At 47.6% G+C, this 23008-nt stretch overlaps 1 protein-coding gene across 1 annotated transcript in view; it reads left to right on the top strand.

Annotated features, from left to right (window-relative positions):
- The window catches only part of LOC119110029 (rhomboid-related protein 4), a 48959-nt gene extending 31378 nt beyond the window's left edge, over nt 1-17581 (top strand). The window contains exons 7-8 of the mRNA XM_037233776.1: nt 11761-11870; nt 17514-17581. Of these exons, the coding sequence (XP_037089671.1) occupies nt 11761-11870; nt 17514-17581 (178 nt within the window). The remainder of the gene's footprint in view (nt 1-11760; nt 11871-17513) is intronic.
- The last annotated feature ends 5427 nt before the right edge of the window (nt 17582-23008 follow it).

The raw sequence follows: 23008 nt of genomic DNA on the forward strand, positions 1-23008 counted from the left end.
AAAGCAAGGCAGATGAAATGTATCACCTTTGTAGAGGTGTGCAGGGAGTTAAATGAGATTTCTTCCGCATGGTCGAATGCTTCAGATCAAAATTCTGAGCTGCCCAGGATTTCGAGAAAGCTAGTAACACAAATCAAATCGCACGTGTCTGATGTAGCAATACGTGAAATACAAAAAATGAGATATTCCCTTAAAGATCTAAACCCGTCTAGCTTTTAGCTCAACGCCAGGCGAGGCGTGCATGCTATTTCGTGCAGGCTTTCAGTACCGTTCAGGCAGGCATGACACCATAACGTCACTCAAATCCTGCCACCCGATAGGCCAGGCGACGTTCAAGGCAAGGAAGAATGTGGTCGCCCGGCCGCTCAAACCAGGCGTCCGTGGGCACGATTTCTAAATATAGTTGACATCAATTTGCTCTCAATGTTCAGCGAGCTGCACAAGTTTTAATCACGAATCACGGTCTATGCTAAATCGCGCAAGAAGTTGGACATGGTTTCCTCACTTTCTAGTTATCATCAAAAGAGGGCATGTAATCGAGTAACTTACAAATTACGTCATTACCGAGCATGTGAATTCGGGAAAACATTTTAAACTAACAAATAGGTACGAATACCACGGGAAAGCGCCAAAGCAAGAACACACAATGATATTTCACTCAGCCAACGCTTCGAGCACCGCCACTGTCGTCCCGAGGCAGGTTTGCAGTGCGTCAAGTGAGTGCTAGGGTGTCAGTCTCACACAGCTAGCTTGACAGTACCTCAACGTCATACAAATGTTCCACGACGCAATCGAACAATGGCGTAATGAAGAGCATATCTATAAAAACGAGAAATTTTGTGGTGTAGAGCAGTTGAAGATCAGTGCATCGTACTTAAGTACAGCGCATGGGCACCGACATTTGGCTTTACTGTCAATCTGATCACAATCTGACCAATCCAAAAATGTGTATCATGTCCGAATTCATAGCCGGCTTGAACTGCTCTCATAGCTAAAGGCTCTATATCTGCGGAAACCAAAACTTGCTGCTTGGTTTGCGTAGCCCCGGTTCAATCCTCCAGTATTATGGAATTTATCACGATTTTGGTGCTTGGCGGGCTGGAATAAAGAATGAGTTCTTTTTATTTAGTCTGAACCTTTCATACGGATGGATTTCTGAGATAAGAGCCAACGCTACGCGCTGTTTGTTGTGAAGCACTGACCCCCGTCATTTAATCGTGAGATTTCAGTTCGGCGACGAAATTTGGAGGCGAAAGTTTAAAGAGAGTGCTCCGAATTCATATGTGGATTTCACTGAGTGAGACATCTTTTAGAAATTTCGGTGCTGTTCACATCCCTGTCCTTGAGTCCTCTAGTTTCTGAGCTACACGCCCGCGAAAATGGGGAGCATTTCATAGCCACCTCGGCATTCATGACGTCATAATAACGTCATTTAAATTCTGTCATTTCATAAGACATGTGTCGATCAACGCCAGGCAAATACAAATGTTGAGGCGTTCATATCTGGCGTTCGTGAGCACGGTTTCCAGACTTAACGGCCGTCAATTGGCTCCCAACGTTGTGCAAGGGACGGTGACAAATAATGACGCATTGAGGAGCATGTTTACTGAACACATAACATATACGCGGGCGCGAATCGTACTGTCTGAAGCAGTCTTTTCCACTTAAAAGTATACCAATCACTGCAAGTGGGCTTTATCATATCTGATGCTTGCCTCAATATCATCAAATGTGGAGCGTTCCCTTTAACGTGCTGCGGTGCGCAACACGATGCGTTCACGTGCTGCGATGTGACACGTTCGGGCCCATGTCACCTGGTCTTTAAAACGGATGCTGCCATCGGCCGCACGCCATACCTGTCGAAGGCAAACAGTGGGCGCCTAGGGCGACTGGAGTCCAGTCCGCTACGGGTGGATGGGTCGGGCGGCAGGCGCTCCAACCAACTGAGCCATGGGGCGGATGGATATTTGCCAGCTGTGTCCCGCGATGAAATCTTTGTTCTTTTCCTGGGTAAATAAACTATTTAATGGGCATGTATAAAATCAAGATATGTAAGACATATTGTACCCTCTTCGCCGTTTGAAATATGATGCTCTTAGCCCGCTGGATTGAAAACGCAGGTGCGGTGGCAAAATGAGTTAAGAGTAAATTTCACGTTATTGCATCTAAGGCCCACTTTACCTGGCTCACTTCACACAAGTGAATCCCTGTGTATCAACATCCATAAAAACTTGCAACATATTTTATCTGCTATCCTTATGAAATATATCCTGATGAGACTTGCAACAAATTTTATATTCTCATCAAATGACTCTTAATAAAACTTGCCATCATTTTTATGTTCTTTGAAGCCAATCACAATCAAACACGTCAACAGTAAATATAACACGACATTTCTAAGTAATTTGTTGTATGTCAAGAAATATAAGCATTCTATTAAACACTGTTCACGGATCACGTTCACGCCCCAGTGCCCTGAAACGTAGGTGTTCGGAAAACAAGGAGATTGGAGTCACCATTTCGCGCGACTTCATCCATAAAATCCTTCCCCCAAGAAATCAGCGCGCGCCAATCGACCTAAGCCCTTCCAGTGCCTGTGCTACACGCCCGCGAAGATGTGAAGACTTCAAGGTTACTTAAGCGTGCATAACGCCATAGAAACGTCCCATTCAAATCCTGCCAAGCCTTTGGCCATTCGGCGTTTAAGGCCAATAAGAGTTTAATCATGGAATGAGTCATATTTGGCATTTGTGAGCACGATTTCCAGATAAAACGAACGTCAATTGACCTTCAGTGAATGTTGAGCCGGATTTGCAACCTTCTGTGCAAGAAAATCACGAGACATGCCAATACACGAGCACATCGCAATATTTGGTTAAACAAACACTTCAAGCACCGCGCGGCGCTGCGGCCACTTCTCGGGAGATTGAAGTACTAGAAGTGAGTGTCAAGGTATTCCCCCTTAAAAGTATACCAATAGTTATAGATGAGCTTATTTCATCATGTCTGATGCTTGTTTCAATGTCTTCAAATGGGGGGCATCACTTGCATATGTGTCGAAGTGCCCAACCACCCATGTAACAAACGCGAGGAAATTAGAAACCCCGAGTGGCCGCGTTCGGCCCTTGGTGCTGATTTCCCTAGTGACGTCTAGGATATTCAAGAGCAGGTGCGGGTGCGGATCACAATCAAGCCGGATTAATCCCATCTTTGGACGAGGGAATGGAATCGCTCCAGGCAGTAGTAATACTGACTCATTTCTATTAATTAGTCCTTTCAAACCCATCCCGAAGACAACGTTTTTTTGTTGGAAAATAACGAATTCCCGCGCCCGGGACTGCTACCGGCTCTCTCGCCTTACCAGCCTTGCATAAAACTAAGTGGCGTCGCCCCACCCTGTGCTCCAGCCGATGGCCATACCGTTGATGTTGCTGAGCACATCAGCCCTGCTCACAACGCATAACTCGGTCAAGCCACCTAAGTGAGTATTTGGCAGGTCTAATGCTTACTTAAATTTAGATAGAACTGGTCGAATAGGTTATGCAAAGCTTAAGGTGACAACATACGAAAAGCAAAATATTTGATTGACTAATTAAATTAATATCGATAGATGTTAAAATGTTTCCTGGTGTAATGATTGCGTGCGTTGAAATATCCTCCCGTGCCAGGGTATGGTATGAAAAATGCGTAACCTCTAAATCATCTAACATTTTCACTGCTCCCAGCATGACAGCTGGAGCTCATTGTTTGAATGGAAAATGCAGAGTTTCAACTGTGCTAAGTGAGGTTGTTCAGTGTGTATGATTACTGAATTTAGTTTGTTTGATTGCTGAATTGATAAATATTTGCGTGTGTTCTCGTAGGTACATAGGTTCGTGTACGTACCTAATTGTCGGCTACACACGCATCCGAGTGAATGCGCATCCGTAGTTATAAAGCTACCATACCCAAAGTTTTCATTTTCGTCTTCAATGAAAAGTGCCCACTCTCTTCCAGGTATGGGAGCTGATTATTCAAACTGATTGGGGCTGATTATTAATATGATTTTGTCAATTCTTTATTGTCGGCCCATCGTTGCCTGCGGTGCTGTAGTCTTGGCATTGATATCATGTGATGCGCACAGTAGTTACTTTCTTTATTGTTTGTACCCGGAAATGCGGTGCCATGCAAAAATGAATACATTTGTAACGTTGCTGTGAGTTGATTGCCAAAGCATTGCTACTGCTATGGTAAGGATGGTAAGGTTAGGCTACCAATATATATATATATATATATATATATATATATATATATATATATATATATATATTGCTTAACATTATTTATGCAATTTATAATTAACCCAGAAATAACCATTGTGGTACAATGACATTCTTGCTGTTGATAGTCCTTTGGCATCGTTAAATCAGTTGCTACCAGTCATTCATAAATTATAAGCTGCTGTTCCGTAGGCTTGACAGAGTGGTCAACCAATGTGGTACAATGAATAATGGACAATGATATGGTTTTTGTACTGCAATCCATGCTGCTTTCGTAATGAATTCCATTATGAAAATATGGGTCAAGAATGCATCCTTGTGATTACCCCCTATCTGACATATGACTGACCAAAAACACATGATACAATATATAAATCACATTCAGCAAAGCAGACAACCAATAAGTGGCATCACTTGCTCAACCTGTTTTGGGAATCCACAAACGTAGGTGAGAAAGATGCAAACACATCTTCCACTTCCACAGTCATGGAACGTGCTGCAGCCATTAGGCTGCTTTACTAAAAAAATAACAGGGCAATTTTACATGTGAAATGACACTTCAAACATGCTGACCTCGCACAAGGCTGGAGACATCACAAGTGCATGTAGTTATGGTTGAATGGGAAAAATACAGGGAAGTCATGAAGCTGCCAGCGCACACAAGGCCCATGATACAAATATTACAAAGTGCCATCCGAGACACCAACAGCAATACTTTCCACTTTTCTCAGTACCCACTATCTCACGCGAGTGGCAGTGACTATGACATTGATGACTCAAGAGCAATCATCGCCTGCATACAAAAGTCGTGAAGGCAGTACAATGTAGCAGTGCTATGCACGATTGCATATCGAAATTGTTTTCGGCATGTTCACAGTGTGAGTGAGAAGGGTAAATTTGGTAGCAGCCAACATTTTTCGGAATGAGTTTTGAAAATGACGCAATGCTTTTAAATCCCTGAAGGAATGAGCGGGCACTGCAGGCAGTGCACGGTCGCATTGTGGGTCATAATATCAAGTAGCCGGTAATCTGACAGAAGATAATTGCCACCGTCGGGGTTGCTTCCCTATTAGGTGTGATAGGTGAGTCGGTTGCGATAGGTGGCGGGTGAGATGGGCGCTTTAGGTGTTCAAAAGGCGTGGTGGATGAACATCGTCCTGTGCTTGTGAGCATGTAAAGGTATGATGTACTTAACGTGGAGTCGGTAAATTTTAAATGACGCTCTCACACCCTTAATTGTTAAAACCAGAACTGATTTTGGCCCTTTTGATGTGGTGGTAATCGTGCATTTTTGTCCAATGTGATTGTGATAGTGTAGATAATGTGATGGGCCTTGTTTGTATAACCCTCCATGCAAAATTGCACTCCTAACAGGCAACCAGCTCTGGTACGTATGTTGGCACCCACTAGTTTATGGCAACCTAGTGTACATTTTTTTCAACAAGTTTCTAGAATCTAAGATGCCCAGCTAAACCAGTTACGCGGAATTTTCAAAAAAAAGGCCTTGATATGGGAGCGGATTGTTACGGATTCATCTCATGCATTGTTACAGCGGACCGGGCGGCATTGGATTAAGAAATCTAGGAAAAAGGGATTGGGGACGGATTGGATCTCGACTGGCCAGATTGGACTGGACCGGAACCTTAAATTTCAACCCGTAAAGTGCTCTAATTGCGCAATCAACTTAGTCGATTTAGTCCGTTTTAGGGAGCGTAGAGCCTACACTAAGCGACAGCTCAGGCATCCACTGCTATACCCAGGAGTGCACTGAGCAGCTGAGACGTTTGTCAAGGTGTTCAGGCACGCACACCGCCACCACTGCGCTGCGCTGCCAAACACCTGCCTCAGAGAACCCAAATAGGAAATTCGCTGTAACAATAAAACAACACGGTATAAAGCTAACACATCCTGAAAGGAAATCTTTCACATTTGGCGATATTGAATCATGCATCAGACGTGATGAAGCAGGCTCACTTATAACTATTGATGTGCTTTTAAAGTAGAAAAGACTGCTGTAGATAATAAAGAAATATAAAAATAGCAAATAGAGAAATAGCCACTATTCTCTTTTAAGTAAGTATGCTCCTCGATACATCAACGTTTGCGTCATCGCACCTTGCACAACATAGATTAAGAGCCAACTGACGGCCGTTATGTCTGGAAATTGTGCTCACGGACGCCAAATACCAACGACTCGACCACTAGATTTTTCTCGGCCTTGATCGCCGCATAGCTTATGGAATGGGAGGATCTGAATGCGAAGTCTTTGAGCTACACGCCCGAGAAAATAAGAAAAGTTATATCGGGGAGAATATTGCAAGGTCATGCTGCATTCATGACGTCATAATAATGTCATTCAAATTCTGCCAATTTGTAAGCCATGCGGTGATCAAGGGCAAAACATACAATTGCCCACGCGTTTACATCTGGCGTTTGTGAGCGCGATTTCTAGATATAATGGCTGTCAGCTGGGTATCAATGAATGTTGTGCAATGAACCATGACATAATTAAACCATGTCGCGTTGATAAGCATACTTACTTAGCAGAGCATTATGCCGTCTAGAGAGTCTGCTTCCACTTAAAACTGTAAGCCAACAGTTACAAGTGAGCTTGATTCATCTCCTCTGCTACCCAGAATTGAAAGGAATTCCGATAAAAACATTGTTAACCTTCGTATCAAATGCAATTTATATAAATGCAGTCAAGGAAAGACGTTTAACTTGAAATTTTTCTCTTTAAAGCACGACCTGAAATGGCGTAGCATTGCATGATTTGCGTTGGAGGAAGGCCTGCACTGAAAATGGCAAGTCATAAGGACTGGTGAGTCTGTTTATTTGAGGTGATGTCCAGTTCGGCTCAACGATGGTACCCTATAAAAAGTGGCTGTCACTCTGGAACTGAACTGAAACAACCAAATTCTCCCGGCATGCAATGTTCAGCTGCATATGTGTCATATATACAATATACTGGCCCGTCCTAACATTTGCACTTTGAAGTGACTTTTTTTTAATTTTTAATCCCTCAGAAGTCAGAGATGAAGACATGGTGGTGGTCGGAGACAGTCGGTTCCAGGTTGCCGCGGCACGGTAAGGGCTCGGTTAGATGCCTCCAATCGGCAAATGAGCAGGTGGAGACTTTGACATGGAGGAGCGAGTCTCCCTTGAGAAACAAAGAAAAAAGACAGGAACGTGGTATGAAATAGATTGTACAGACCAAAAACGATTATTCGCATCGTAGGGCTTTGAACATCTTCAGCACCTCCCTCCCTATCTCGAAGTTAGTGAAAGGGAGGGACGCCAGATCTGGGGCCCGCCAGATTTCAGAGTCGTTGTTACCGTCTGCGTTTCATTCCACACAATCCTCGTGGCAACATTTCTAACTTTTTGAATTCCTCTGCGCGTGACACTTAATGGCACCTCCGACAAAGATACAGTTTGCATTCCTTTTCTACGGACAATTAGACCAGTTGACGAAATGATTTTCTTCTCAGGCTTGTCAGGCGAGGACATGTCTTTATCGAATCAAGCTGCACAGAACAGATGCAAAGCATGTCCAGCCCCGACCGTCGACGCCGAGCATCAGACATCCTCGAATCTGGGCGTCCACGCGTGACAGCCGTCTCCTATTCAGACATGACCGCAACCGGACCGTTACCACCGGGTTTCGACGTCGGCACGAGCTCCGGGGTGACTGATCTGCATACTGTTGCGGCCCACGACCAGGTCAGGCGAGGCACCAAGACGAAGCAGCCGTCCGTCAGCCCGCCTGACCGTCTCCAGCATTCCGCCTCGGATCCGAACGCAGGCTCGCGCTCCACGGTGGCTTGGAACGCGGCTAGGGAGCACGCGGATGCGATTTCTTGAAAACGCTGACTCGCTCGAGTTTGCGATAACTCCCAATGCAGCCCCGGAGGTGCGAGCACGGCAGGTATATGAACTTTCTCAGAGAACAACTGCCGAACCCAACAGCACAGCTGCTCTATTGGACCAAGCGGAACATATGAGATGCTCGGCCAAGACCCGGGTTCTTACATACCTTCCCACTCTGTCTAACCACGCTAGTCCTGGAAAGAAAATCGACTTGGTCCTGCACACACCGGGGACCGGCGCAGCCTCGTAGGGCACGGATGTCGAACACGGCAAACACTGGCTAGCAACGTGGGCAAAGATGAGGTCAACGCGCGCATCAAGCTGTTCGACTAGAGACAACAAAGAATGCATGGTGAATCTATGCATGTTCTCCTGGTTCCGTCCGCCTAATTCAATCCTGGGAATCTCATGCGCTTATCGGAATAGGTTTCCTTTCCCCTTGTTTCCGTGGCTTCCGCATCTCATTGGGAACTGCGGTATTGTCTTTTAACCCTCCGCAGATAAGTAACTCGAACAGCCCGGTGAGTGGATAAGGCTGCGTGAATTTCGGACGCGTCAACTGTGATACCCAGGTGACGCAAACCAACGTGGTTGAAACGTAGTGTTCCTCCCTTGGGGCAATTTCAAGCGCGTATTCTAAGTGAAACCTCCGGACCTGTTACGTCTAACAAAAGCTTTGGGTAATGCTACTGCGGCACTGTCAGTGCAAATAAAGGAAATCAACTTTGATTATTTTCGTGTATAATTTACGCTGTCAACGCTTCAAAGCAGGAGCTATGCCTCTTCTCTGCAGTCGCGACATCCGTCGTCATGACAACCGCCATGCAAGAGGGTAATAGATAACGGGTAGAGTAAAGTGCAGTATAACAACTGCAGCATGACATTGGAGTTACATCAAATTTGTGATGTAGGGTAATGGCTCAAGTTTATATTAAATATTTGGCAGCGGGTGACTGGAGGTGGCATGGCACACACGCCACAATAGTGAATATGTTTAAACTTTGAGTTAATGCTGCGCCGATACTTTTTGGTAGGAACTCTGAAGGAATTGTACACTATACTGCATTGACAGTGCATTGGTTGATAGCAAACATCGCATGTTACATAGCGAACAGGTAGAAAAGTGCTGGAACCACTGCTTCGAACACACAAAAAAATATGGCGTACCGTGCAAGAGGCCACCTCCTCTCACTTTGACCCGGTAGGCCGTGGGAGGTCGGTTTCTCTAGAAACAAAAGTTCGGTGGATTGGCTCAAGGCAAGTGAACAATCCTTCGTTTGGTACCAGGCTCGTCAAAATTGGCCTGATGGAATTGGATTCACAGCTCTGAAAAGTAAGCCTTTAACACGTGAACCCCACGGACTAGAAGGAAAAGCCTGTCGTGGAATGGTTGTGCTACCAACGTGCTTCGGTGAGGGCTCGCCGTGCGCACCCCTACCGGTGCGAATAAAAGAACGTTTGTGATTGGCCCAGCGGGGGCAGCCGACCTTGAAGCACCTTCAAAATTGGGGGACAGAAGTCTGAAGACGAAAAAGAAAACTCGGTGCTACTATCAATGTGTACCAGGGTGAAAAAATTCGTGCCAAGGTGTTACCTTCTAAACGGTGGTCTCTTGTGGCAAAAAAGTGGAAAAGTCCATACATACGGAATAGACAACGATGATCTGTTGAACAACTTGACTTTGTAATGTGGCCGCTGTCAGTTCGCCTTGTCGGAGGACGTTTGTTTACGGTTGCCTTTGTCCAGCTGGCGTTCCTCGGGCAACCATTTTGGAAATAAGAGGCCTCCCGTTAATGTTATCAATGCAAGGAACTTATAACGATGATAACTTTATATATATATATATATATATATATATATATATATATATATATACAGCATCAAGTGGCGACTGTTGTACGAAATGAGTTCGAAATTCTAACAGCTGTCGGTTGACCTTGACGGCTGACGTTTTGTTTACATTTGCACCACGGTTGCTCGTTGGCATCTCTGGAATGGAGAAACCAACAGATGGCCCAGGTCTGTGCTACGTGTTATTCCACGTTACCACACTTCCCGACATGACATTTCATGGTGTCTCTAGGGTTTGCTTTTCTCATTCAACAGTCACTCGGGTGAGGGTGTGTGAGGTCAATTTCACCCTCCTAATGTTACTACAAAATAATTTTTGAACAGCGCGACTACGCTGAGTCAAACTTTGCATAGATGTCGGCCATCGTATGGCGACTTTTTTGTATACAAATTAGACACACCTTGTAGGGGTCTGTGACCTATTACAGGCAGGGGTGTTTATTTCTTGAAAACTTTCGGGGTGGAACCCAGGGCCGATTCAGCCGCCAAGTTTAGGTAAAAATTAGTGCTCAATTTGTTTAGCCCCTCTGTTTGGATTCAGTCCAGAATTTCTAAAAAGTCCGAGGATATCCGTCCCATAATTTGGGTTTAAGTTCTCTCTGTTTTATAACATGAATTTTTATTGAGTCAGGAACTGGTAATGAGTAGGATTCACTCCACTTTTGAGTAAAATATTCAACCATTTTGGGGAACGAACACGCTTACGCTTCCTGTCGCGTTGTGGGGAGGCCATTGCCATTATACCCCCCCCCCCCTCAGTTCTCTGAAACAGCCAAAGGAAAGAGAAAGATCGAAGGGCACCACATAACAATGAGGCTCTTCGGATTTCGGCCTATGTATTTTCAGCCAAAAATAGCACAACCTTTAAATCAGAGTAAAAAGAAAGATACAGTTTCTTCTCATCAGTTGAGGGAGGGGTGACCATCGCACTCTCGCGTAATTTAGACGTAGCCTCGCTGGAGCCGTTATGAGCGTTGGTGCAGCACTGTTCAGAAGCTATGGCGGCGGCGGCTTAACACTAGACGGCAGCGGCGGTGGTAGTGGCGGCAGCATAACGCTGGACGACAGCGGCGGCAGCCGAACGCTGGATGGCGGCGGTGGACACTCGCAAACATGACGGTCTACCAGCGACTGAAAGTGTTGCATCGCTGAGTTGGCACCGAGCCAAAGTTCTTCGGTTCCACCCGCAGATCAAGGGCATCGACGTCTGGGTATGTTGTCAGGACAACGGCGTGATTTAGCCACTCTTAGCCCAGTGGAGCGCAGCCTTCCCCTCAGACGACGAAGAAGGCTGAACTCCCCCTCTGCCGTGGACGATGTTGCTGGAGCGATCAGGAACAAACGCAGCAGCGAGACAGCGGCTGGCAGCACCTGCCGCAGGCCCTCATCGCGCAATGGTGCCACCATGTCGTCGAGTGAGGCCAGTGGCGTCTTTCTCCGGCTTGACGCCACATACACTAACATTTGGCAAGGGAGGCTGAGTCGCTCTAGGTCGAGGCCGTGATAAGTGGCGGCTGAGACCAGAGCGTCCTCTTCCTACGTGAGGAGCGTCCTCTCGGTCGTGGTTAAGATGGGCTCATGAGAGCCAAAACGGCCGCTGATGGAGCCAGCCAACCAGTCGACCGCTTCGCAGTACACCTAGCGGTAGCGGTCTTTAGGACAGGCATGCTGGTGCGACTCGGCGTCCTCGTCCAGTCGCCGAGGTGGTCGCATCGGATGTCGCAGCCCGGGACAGCGCGCTCCTCGACGCTTCTCGTCTGACATCACCTCCATCCAAAAGCGCGCTCGAAGCAGTTGTGCCGGTACAGGACGACTTCTCTGACAGCGCGTACGCCCTCAAGATGACAGACAGCGACTGCGTCTGTCCCTACATGGTGCGCATCATGGCGGGTGTGGTGAAACGGCAGAGCAGGCGCAAGCCGAATAGAAACTTGTGTTCCCCAGGGCTCTTTCAAACCTATTAATAGTGGCTGCCACTTCCGGACGTATCTTTGGATCGTCCGCGAGCACTTCCGGACCGATCACCAGGGCGCATACTCCTTATCCACGGAGGCCAGCAGCGCCTAGCTGAACGTCCATCGAGTAGGGCACAGCGGACGCAAAGACGCCAGTTGGTGTCAGGCGCTGCCATTGTGAGCTCGAAAGCGCTCCAGCGCCCGCTTCCACGCGCAACATCCTCGAGCTGGGAATTCAGCGTCATGCTTTGAGGCAATCCTTAGAAGCCCCGATTCTCGACTGCGACGCGTCTCTGGCAGAGGACGCCGTCCAAAAGTGAGATGTCCTCCAGCCAAGGGTAATGGCGCCGCCACTCGGTTCGGAGCGTGCGCTAGTGTCGTGACTGGGGGACGGGTCGTCGCCAAACGTCTCGGGGATGTCAGCAGGGGCTCTTGTGACCTAGGATCTCACACCTCGGTTCGATCAGTAGCAGGATTTGATGGATCGGATGGATTTATGGAAGAAATACAATGTTTCGATTCCAACCAGCGATGCACTGTGCATTTACTTTAAAATGGCTTACCTCCATACATGCATCTAACAGTGACCTTGACTGTGCGATACAAGAATACATAAACCAAGATAGGTTTATGGATTTTGATATTGCACAGACGGCGTACTTCCCGAGGGTTTTGCACAACAATGGGCTTATTTTTTCCGGGCATGCGAGTATGTTCACAAAACAGGGCGCCAGGTCACGCAACAGCGACCAACCAACCCACACGCTCGAATCACACGAAATAGCATCTGCTGTTCGCTCCGAGACCGAGGGGAGGCCGCGAAGGTCACCGCCCAATCCAGAACACATGTTTACAGTTCATCCCAGGCCATCGCTCCAATTCGTTTCAATGGTGTCATTTAATTCGATCAAATTGCCTTCCCTCTTCAGACCTATCTGTCCATTCACAACGAGTCGAGCCCAATCCGTTTGGTGCCAGAGTTGAGCCAGGCTTTTAGTCAAAGATAGAGAAGTGGGCGCAGCAGGCTAAAAAGTGGACGAACGTGGTACCGTTCGAGACCAAAATCATGGATGGTGTTTGAACGGAGCGGTCCAAAGCCTAGTATAAAGTATGTCACCAATTGCGCATGTTTCACGACTAAACAAAATAGTCACATGTTAAAATGTCCTTTTGCAGGTCCACGGCTTTCGAAATCTGGAGCATTTATATACATATATGCTCATATTTTTGCATATATGCTATATACATATACATATATATGCATGAAAATTGCATAGAAATGCAGGTTGAACAATGCTCTTTCCATTTCCGGAATTAAAAGTGTGCGCCGTGGCACGCCTTTTTGAGCTATTACGTAAAGCGTACACTTTCACGTGCCGCGATGTCAAGGCGTAGGATCGAATCCCGCTGCCGCCAACTGGCAGTTTGTGTATATATATATATATATATATATATGTATATATATATATATATATATGTGTGTGTGTGTGTGTGTGTGTGTGTGTGTGTGTGTGTGTGTGTGTGTGTGTGTGTGTGTGTGTGTGTGTGTGTGTGTGTGTGTGTGTGTGTGTGTGTGTGTGTGTGTGTGTGTGTGTGTGTGTGTGTGTGTGTGTGTGTGTGTGTGTGTGTGTGTGTGTGTGTGTGTGTGTGTGTGTGTGTGTGTGTGTATGTGTTAACCATGCATAGCCTGACGATGCATCCGTTGTGCTGTGAAGCGTGTTGCGAGTTACTACAGGAAATGCACGTTATATGTTTTGACATCTATAAAATATACCTGCCAGGTGTTATGCAGCTGCCGCGCTACAGGCAGCAGCCTGTGGTACAAGATGCATAGCTTTAATGTGCCTATGGAACTCATCGCGACGGTAGCCGTCCAAATCTGGCCGTCCCAGCGCGGTCAGAGACAGAACAAGGCACCGTGCTAGGTGCTTAAGTTGTGATGCTGGCGGCGACTCCTGTGTAGGGCCGGCAGCGCCGCCTCAGGGACAGCACAGCAGCGATATTACTTGTAGCTGCCGTCCATTGCCCCCCTCCTCCCGCATGTCCGGTCGGCGGCGCCGTCTCAAACACCATGGGACAGTGTGCATTCAGTAACCGATGGTTTCTCCTGAAGAGACGTCCGCAAGGTATTTCAACGGAGTAGGGCCGGACGAAAATAGCTCGCCTCCGTGACGCCGGTTCTAACCTCTTTTTCCAACGTCGAGGTCCTGGTCGTCATGCAGCGTACCGGTTGAAAGTTGGGACGTTGGACGTGCTGGCCTGTCATGGCGCTGTCGCACCGTCTCATGCATCGACTCGACTCACGCGCCGCACACTTCTGCATAAAGCCGTCATTCCGCAACTAATGCAAGGCGCTAAGTCCGCCAGGGTGTCCGAACAGGAAATACGCCGGCTGTGTCATTCGTTCACGAGCAGACTGCGTGTCGCAACCACAGGCGATGATCTTGAACTCTGCAGAATCTCTCTTGCCTTCTGCTCCCCGTGGATAGTTGCCACCACGGACGCCTGTCTTGGAGGCCTTGAAAATAGGGACGTAGCCGATGCTACAGTCACAATTCCCACTGCCAAACTGTACTTCAAGCGTTTGGCGACTGGAAAAGGCGATTACACTTAATGGGAGTGTGTCCCGTCAGGTTGGGATTTTTAACCGTGCACGTGGGACGGTAGGGAGTTTCGATAAAAAATTTGGTGCCGTTGGTTTCTACCAATTCACCTCCCGTGACGAGATATTGCCACAGCCGCCAAATTATCTTTGGTATGTGTGGCAGAATAAAGTTATCGGGTGGCCCCAAGCAATATTCACTACCAAACACATCGATATCATTGGAACGGTATCGCTAGCTCTAGCCAATGGTTTTGCGAGGATGTCTCTCGTCAGCACTGACAGAAGCTTGCAAACGCAGCGATGGTGGTGGCAATTATGTTGATGATTTTTTGTTTACATTCAGTTGAGGGCTGCGGGCGCGCGAGATTGGCCATATGGTAATGTTCGTCTGTTGATACGCACCACGATTAATTTATGTTGACCTACTTCGTACTGAGATGGAGCACAAGTATTTTGTCGTGTCAATCGGCTGTACTAGGTTCTACGAAAATGTGACTGATCTACGTTGTTTTGGCAGCGGCTAAAGGCGGTTAAATTTCTATACCCTGAAATTAATGAGCGAATTCCGAGTGCAAATGCACCGAATTCAGCGTTCGAAATTGAGCCCCACTAAAATGGAGGAGCTTTTGCAAGCACACAGCCATTGCGCCTGTGCACAAATGCTGGATGCTCCATCCTTTAGAGGAAATGATTGTGCTCTGTTGTTTGTTTGTTTCACATCTGAAAAGGGAATGTTTCACATCTGGAAACATTAAAGCAAGCATCATATATGAAGAAACAAGCTCAGTCATAACTATTGGTATTTCTTTTTATAAAAGACTGCCTTGGACAATACAATTACTCCGCATAGTATGTTCCTCCATACGTCATTGATAACGTCATCGTACCTTTACCTAGTTGATTGAGAGTCAATAAGCACCCCTTATATCTGGGAAACGCTTGTAGATATGAATGATCCTACGATAGCATTTTTATTGACCTTGATCGCCGCATGGCGTATGAAATGACAGGGTTTAAATGATAAGAGGCCAACGATTTTTTAATTTATTCTGAAAATTTTTGATTGCATGAACTTCTGGGATTAGCACCCATGTTAAACTGCGCTTATTGCGCGAGATGTCACCCCACCACCTGGCCGTGAAATTCCGTGTCAGTGGCAGAACATCCCAGCAAAACCTTAACGGGTTGGAATGCTGAGCATGGTCCGTTCTGCCTTCTGTTGATACCTGACCTTTACCGCGGCAGATATCACCAGCCGCAATACGTCCCATTCAGGGCAAGTGGTAGGCACCGAAGCAACTTCAACGCACTACGCTATGGGTGGGTGAATTGGAAGATATGCTCTCTAGACAACACGCTGTTGGGCTAGGACTTGTTTGTTGGGTAGCATCAGTAAGCTGCCATTTTGCAATCGAAACGAGTCAGATGACCCTACCAATTCCTCGCGGTTCCACCGCCGCATTACTGCGTAGGATGGTGGAAAAGGTTGGTTGGAAGGTTGCACCCCGCTGCTCCACCCATTTCATATTTAAACAAAGCCGAAAATCTTTCAATAAATGCTACCGCGTTGGAGCACTTAACGGAGTATGTCGCGTCTCGCCTAAACCCACCAGCCAGCACAAATTGATCTAGCCCACCGGACAATTTGGGCTGTAGCCTTCCCCGAGTCTGCTTTCCGGGGACTGAACGTGCCGTGCAGAACTCTGACACGGCCGCACCGGGTCGGAGTGGCTTTATTTGGCTGGGTGTCAGCTGACCTTCATACACCAGAGGCCTTCACGGTAACACGCGCCCGGGTGGCCGGCCAGACACACTTGGCTCGGGTGGGGAGTCCATTTGACCCCCACCCGAGCTCTCGAGAACTAAGAAAGCTAGAGACACCAAATTTTCAGGGTGTGTTGACCTGTACGTGAACTCGCTTTGGTCAGGTTTTGAGATTCCTAGGTCATGACCTTCGGGTAAAATAAGGCCAAACAAAGTCAAATTCAGGTTGCTCTCCAAAAGGCCCCTAGAGCCTAAATAACTGTTTCTAAGCGAAAGGTAATTGCTTATATAAGTTCAGTGACCTTGTTCAACGTTTTTAAGGCATGGTGACTAAAATCATGCAAGACTGCTCTGAGTTAAATATGAAAAGTGCGGTTGAAGAAACGATAAAGATACCGCTAGGCAGTACGTTTCTAAAAACAAAATATTCACCCGTGCCATTTTAGGTTAATAACCTATTCTTACCTCTAATAGGTCCATGTAAGATGTATACTACGGTCCCCGCTATCAATCAATTCGAAATGAGCAAGGAAGCTATCCCATACAGCAAGCCCTAGAGTAATAAAACAGGTTGGTTTTGACATTGGTTTGACCTTCATAACTGACCTTAGGTCAACGTAATTTGCTCATTCAATACTTGTGATTCCTAAAAAAAGCATCTCAGAGATGTATGGCTTCGTCTAACACTTTGCTGCTGCATCAGATTGAAAAAAATCTCTAGACATTGCCTTCGCTGAAACCATGGCCTGACTTTGGCCTGCCATAGGTCAGTGACTTTACAAGGTACATCTATATTGCCTATGTCAAACGATCTGCTTTTCAATGGTCTACAGCCATGCAAAATTTGGCATGGCTACGCCGCGCCGTTTGGAAACCATTTTGGACATTTTTCGGGGGAATGAATTTGACCAGCAGACATCAAGGCAAGGACTGCCGTATAGCACCACCACCAGCCCCCCCCCCCCGCACGTGACCATACGCCCTGCCAAAAAATCAGCCCGTCATACACGATTCTGGTTCGTTGTGTGTATGTGTGTGTGCGTAACGCCAGTCGACCACATCATAAAAACAGTTCCTGTGCGGAAGACCAGCCTGCTGCACACAAAACCGGCAGTTCTTTTGCTCAACACTGTCCTGACACACAAGTGAAACAGATTCAGTAAGCCACACCACACTCCGACACCCCTCATGAGCAGCTCCGGTCCGCAGCAACAGCTCACGCGTCCACCGTCCTCAAGAACATCGGCTCCTGCGCGCAGCACCAGCTCTGCACGTAAGCATCAGCAGCTTAAGTGTTCGTCGCGCTTATATCCCACACCCGCGTCACATAGGATCAGCAGAAGCCGCGCGTGACGCCAGCCCGAACGCACAGGATCAGTGGCGCCCGTGAACAACAACGGGTCGTTTCACACGACACCAACAGCGCCCGCGCATGGCACGCATCCTCCACACACCGCGCTGAAACCCCTGCGCAGCGCCGGCACCACCGCGCGGCGTCGACGGCTGCTGTGAAACAATGGGTGCTGCATGTGCAACGTCGGACTGCCCACACATCTGCGACAGCTGCCGTGTAACACACCGCGCCGTGCTCCAGCTCTTCCGCGCGGAACACCGGCCCGCCTCACCCAGCAGCAGCCGAGGATCGATGCGGAACACTCTCGGTGTGAAACGGGATCCCACCAAATAGGCTGCGCTGCCGCCGGTGAGCGGCCGCAGCCCGCCGCGCCACAAACAGTAAACAGAATGCCACCGCGCCGCGTTCGCCTCGCGCCGCGGGCGGCGTCGCCGGAGGGCACGCTTCGCTGACCGTCGCCGCTGAACGGCCGTGGTGGATTCGACGCGGAGGTTGTGGGTGGACAGCTGGACTGTGGACGTGTCGAGAAGGCCTCACAGGGGTGGACAGTACAGGTGAAGCGCGGTGCAGGTGCGGATCACCCTCCTGTGAGCTGCATAGACTATGACGCTCAGCTCTTAAACCTGCGCTTGCCTCAGTTATCTTCGGATGTTCAGTTCCGCTCTCGTGTTGGTGTAAATACGCCAACGCTGTCGCCCGAGCTCAATAGATTTCTGGACGAGAGCTCGGCTGTATCAGGCTGCGTTGTCACTTTCAAGCGTGGCACGCAAGCTGACAGCCTTGGGCTCGAGTGGCAGCATGACAGATGGGAGCGCGAGGCCGGAGAATTGATCGAGTTAAAGTTAGAAAGCTTCGCATCCTCTTCAGACCTTACCAATCACAGATTATTCGGCTTCTAGGCTCCTGCTTACGGACTTTGGAAGACTATGGGCTCGGCACATGTGCGGACATCCCTTCTGCGCGGCTCAAACTCAAAATAAAACAATGTTGAACGGCGATGGATTTTTTTGTCGCAAAATATATTCCGCCCGTTTGTGCAGTCTTTCGTCTCGTACGGCTGAAAATAATGACTCAAACTGACCGCTTATTAGGGACGCCTGGGTCATATACTCCAAACATGGCAGGAGGCTCTTGAGAAGCATGTTGTCTTGGTTGTCCTGCTGCGTGAGCGCGTCCGGGGTGTGCATAACCTGGGCGGCGGCTACCACCGTTTTTCCGCCATTTCGCTGGTGGCCTGGTGGTCTGAAAATGAACTCGTTGATGAGAGTCGTGCACGGCAACACGTCAGAAGGCTGCGCATGGGTAGAGAATGGGGAGGAACGCACTCAAAATACCCATAACACCCAGTTCACTAAACTACGGCCAATGACGTCATCGTGTCGTTCGGATCCCTGCATGCGTTACAACGCATAGGGAAGTAGAATAGCGACCATGTTGGAGGCGCATGTAGGCAACCAATCGATAACAATAACGTACTAATCTAAAACAGTCCTATTTGACGTCTAAGAACCGAAGGCGGCCCAATTGAATATTTTTTGAAAGATTTTTGTGCATATGTCGGGAGCATTTTGGCATATAGATAAAACAGCACAAGAAGCCTTATTTCTGAAAAAAATCATGGAATAACCAGCAGAATGGAGAGATAAATGCATTGATGTTTCGGCTACATGCCTTTATCGAAACAAATATCAGCAGAAAATTCAAAACAACAATTCAAAATTTTGAATTTACTACTGATCTCTGTTTCGACGAACGCTTGTGGCCAAAATATAAATTCATCTATCTCTCCATTCTGCTATTGACTCCACGAGCAATAAGGCTATAATAAGTTTTATTTTCTGAAAAATGCTGAAGTCGCAATGAGCAAATATCTTCGCAGGCTGGTCTTCGCGCTGCGCACTTAAGGCGCCATGTTACGCATATCACGTGACACGCACGGCAGGAAACGGATGCACTCACGGCAGTGCACAGAGATACAGTATTTGATGTCGCAGATGGACCCGCCTTGCAGAGCTTTCAAGAGACCGCTTGGTGGGAATGGCTGACGCGTCCCGCTCCAGACCTGCGCGAGGGAAACATGGCACGTTAGGCCGCATGTGTTCATCACATTTCGTCAGTCTCTTAACGGCCAGTGTCCAGGAGACCTCGTAACTCACCACATCGGCTGCGGTGAGAACACGTTATCACAGCATCACGGTATCACGTGGCAGTAACGCCGGTGGTCGCACCAGCACGGCGGCCGGTGGCGTTGCCGTCGGAGGCCAGTGAGCACCTGGATAGACTGGCGGTGGCCGGGGAACGCTTCACTTGACCCGGGCCGGCGTTGCCCGCCCTAGCTGTTGTCAGCTTCATGTCAATGAATGTGGCATCCAGGACTAAGTCATATTTCAAAATGGCGGACGAGAAAAACACGTCAGTAGAAGACATCGACAAGGGACTGTAGAAGGCTAGATGATTTTCCGCGGCATAGACCGAAAGTTCGTCGACACAATGCTGCCATAAAATGAAGAATTACTCAGTGTTTTACTATATGTCACGAAATGCCATATTTAGTCTTCATTTCCAATGCACACGTGGACATACCAGACCTGGGAGCTCGTATTTCGCAGCAAAGAAGGGAGCTACGGCTGATGCGCGCATATTGGTGCAGGTCCTGCAGAGATGAGAGATAATGGGGATGATATCAACCGCAACACATAGCGCTCACCAGGATGAAGGACCTCACAGTCGGGATGCATGGAACTGACATAGGAACGGGGCGGGCGGGTGGACAGGCCATCGGCTAGTGAACGTTCGCAATTAACCCGCGGTTAAAGCGGGGCAAGAGCCCGCTCTAAAAATGGATAGCAATACCCACTGTAACACTGTTCATCCGCTCTTGTACCACGCCATCGAGCGCTCCTGAACTGAAGATGGAGGATTGGGGAAGCACTCGCAAGTGTCGAATGAAGTGGTGCCTTAGTGATAGCCTCGTTCAATGATTCATGTTTTCGGAGTGAAAATGCGCTGATTTGCGCGTTATTTGTTGGAAATTATATGTGCATTACTCAGCTGTGCTCCATACGGTTGTGGACTGATGACGGCGCCTAAAAACTGCACCTGCGGCTCCCACGAGCTGGGAGGGTGGGCTGCTGAGGCTGCTGACCTGTTGGGTGCGTGCGATTTGTCTTCAAACTACCGGTAATAACCACGCATAATTCGTCATCGCTTCTTGCGTTCGGCATCTAAAAACCGTGGTGTGTGGATCGTCAACCAGGTACCAACGGGCATTGGTAGAAAGGAAACCAAATGCACCTCAGAGCTACAAATTATGTTTCCTCCCTGGAGCAGAATGCAACACTACGTCGACCATGATAATGGAAGACAGAAGAAAAATCCTATTAATTGAGATTAGTTTCGTACTTCCAGCTGAAGGCATTTGAGCATTAGCCTGCGGGTGGTGAAGTAGGTCTCCTACTCTCACTGTCCAAAGGATGTTCTGAGACTGCAGAAGGGGACAAATGAAGTGCCGTGAAATTTGCCACAGCTGATGGCACATTAAGTTGGACATTCAAATGGGGTGTGAAGTAAACTTGCCATTTTGAAGACGATACGGTGCATTACACAGTCCTGCTCTTTCTAAAAGCCAAACTCTTCTAGTTTCTGAGCTACACACCCGCGGAGATGTGCAAACTATTTCAAGGTCATTCACGCCATCCTGCCACCTCAAATCCTGCCTCCTTCTTCAAATGCCATCCTGCCACCTTCTTCGTCCAAGGCCAAAAATAAAATTGCCGTGAAGCTCTTCAGATCTGGTGTCTGTTACCACGATCTCCAATTATTATGGGCGCCAGCTGGCTACCCATTAATTTGAGCAATCTGCGCAAGTTTCAATCACCCTTTGGAGATGATTTTTTGTTACGGAAATAAGACTTGCAATGGAATAAGCTAAGAAAAGTGCGATGACCTAGTGTGTGAATTCGACTCAGCTTATTGAACCTACTGATAAACTTTCAGGAGCATCACGAGAAAGGGCTAAAACACGGCGCATAATATTTGGCTCAGCGAACACATCCAGCATCGTGCTACCATCTCTCAGCGAAGTCTTTAGTAGTCTCTCAGTAGTCTTTTGCACTTAAAATCTTGCCAATCATCACACGTGAGTTTTTTCCATCATATTTGATGCTTGCCTAACATCCTCAATAGTAGAACATGCCGTTTAATGTACACAAAACTAGTCTGCTCTGTCATTGCTCTACCACCCACACAGTGCACGATTACTCGCGAAACAATGAGCCGTGGGAGCTTGATTCCTTTGAAAATGTGTCCAAACGTGATGATTTTTCGTGGCGTTTTTAACGGGATTGGCCGTCCCAGATCATGCTGCCGTGATACTGATATGGCAGTAAACGTTTGCTGCATTGACGGTGGATGTGACAACCTCAGGATTCAAGCTTTGTGGCGACTGGAGCGATGTTGATCACTACAGGCCGTGTGTTGTATGTGTTCAGGCAAACACGTAAACAAAACGTCACTTCTAATTATGTGTATACTTTGAAGTGAAAAGGTTGCTTTAAACAGCAGAACTCCCTGTACAGTTAATTTGTTGATAATGCGTAATGGTTTGATCATGCCATCGTACCTTGCACAACATTGATTGAGAGCCAATGGACGGCCGTTACACCTGGAAATAACGCCCACGAACGACAGATATGAGCGACTCGACATTTTTTATTCTTAACCTGGATCGTTGCATGCCTTATGAATTGGCAGGACTTAAATGACGTTATCATTATGTTATCGATGCCAGGGTAACTTTGAAATGCTCTCTCCGATGTAACTTTGCCCATTTTTGCGGGCGTGCAGGTCATAAATTACAGGGGTTTAGGTCTTAGGGGCAGGATTGTAAACAGCACCGACAGGTGTTTAAGGTGGCTATGTAACATGTAAGTGTGCAACAATCCCTGTTATATGCATGTGAATCAACGTGAACCGTTGAAAGGGCAAGGCAAACATTTACAAATAAGTGCACTGAAAACACACAATGTTTTCATACACCATGCAAGAAACTTTGCGGGCGTGCGGAGCTTCCACATCCGTTTTTTTGTGTGAAAATTTTGAGTTGCCTCTCACCACCGCTGCGAGATTGTTCATACCCCTTTGCTCGGTGGAAAGGCTTTTCATGCACACGGGCACGGAGATGCAATTGCCAATAGCACGATGTTTTTAGGCACGCCTTGCATTAAATCCGTTTCAGCGGTTTCTCCCCGGAGAAGGCTCTAACAGGGATGACACGGCGTTTTTTTTTTTGCGCAGTGAAGTAGGCAGAAGTCACCTGTTTCCATCAAGTCAAGCGGCCATAGTTACTTGC

Source organism: Pollicipes pollicipes, unplaced genomic scaffold (genome assembly GCF_011947565.3).
Source record: "Pollicipes pollicipes isolate AB1234 unplaced genomic scaffold, Ppol_2.1 Scaffold_7231;HRSCAF=8579_pilon_pilon_pilon, whole genome shotgun sequence".
NCBI classification, from domain to species: Eukaryota; Metazoa; Arthropoda; class Thecostraca; order Pollicipedomorpha; family Pollicipedidae; genus Pollicipes; species Pollicipes pollicipes.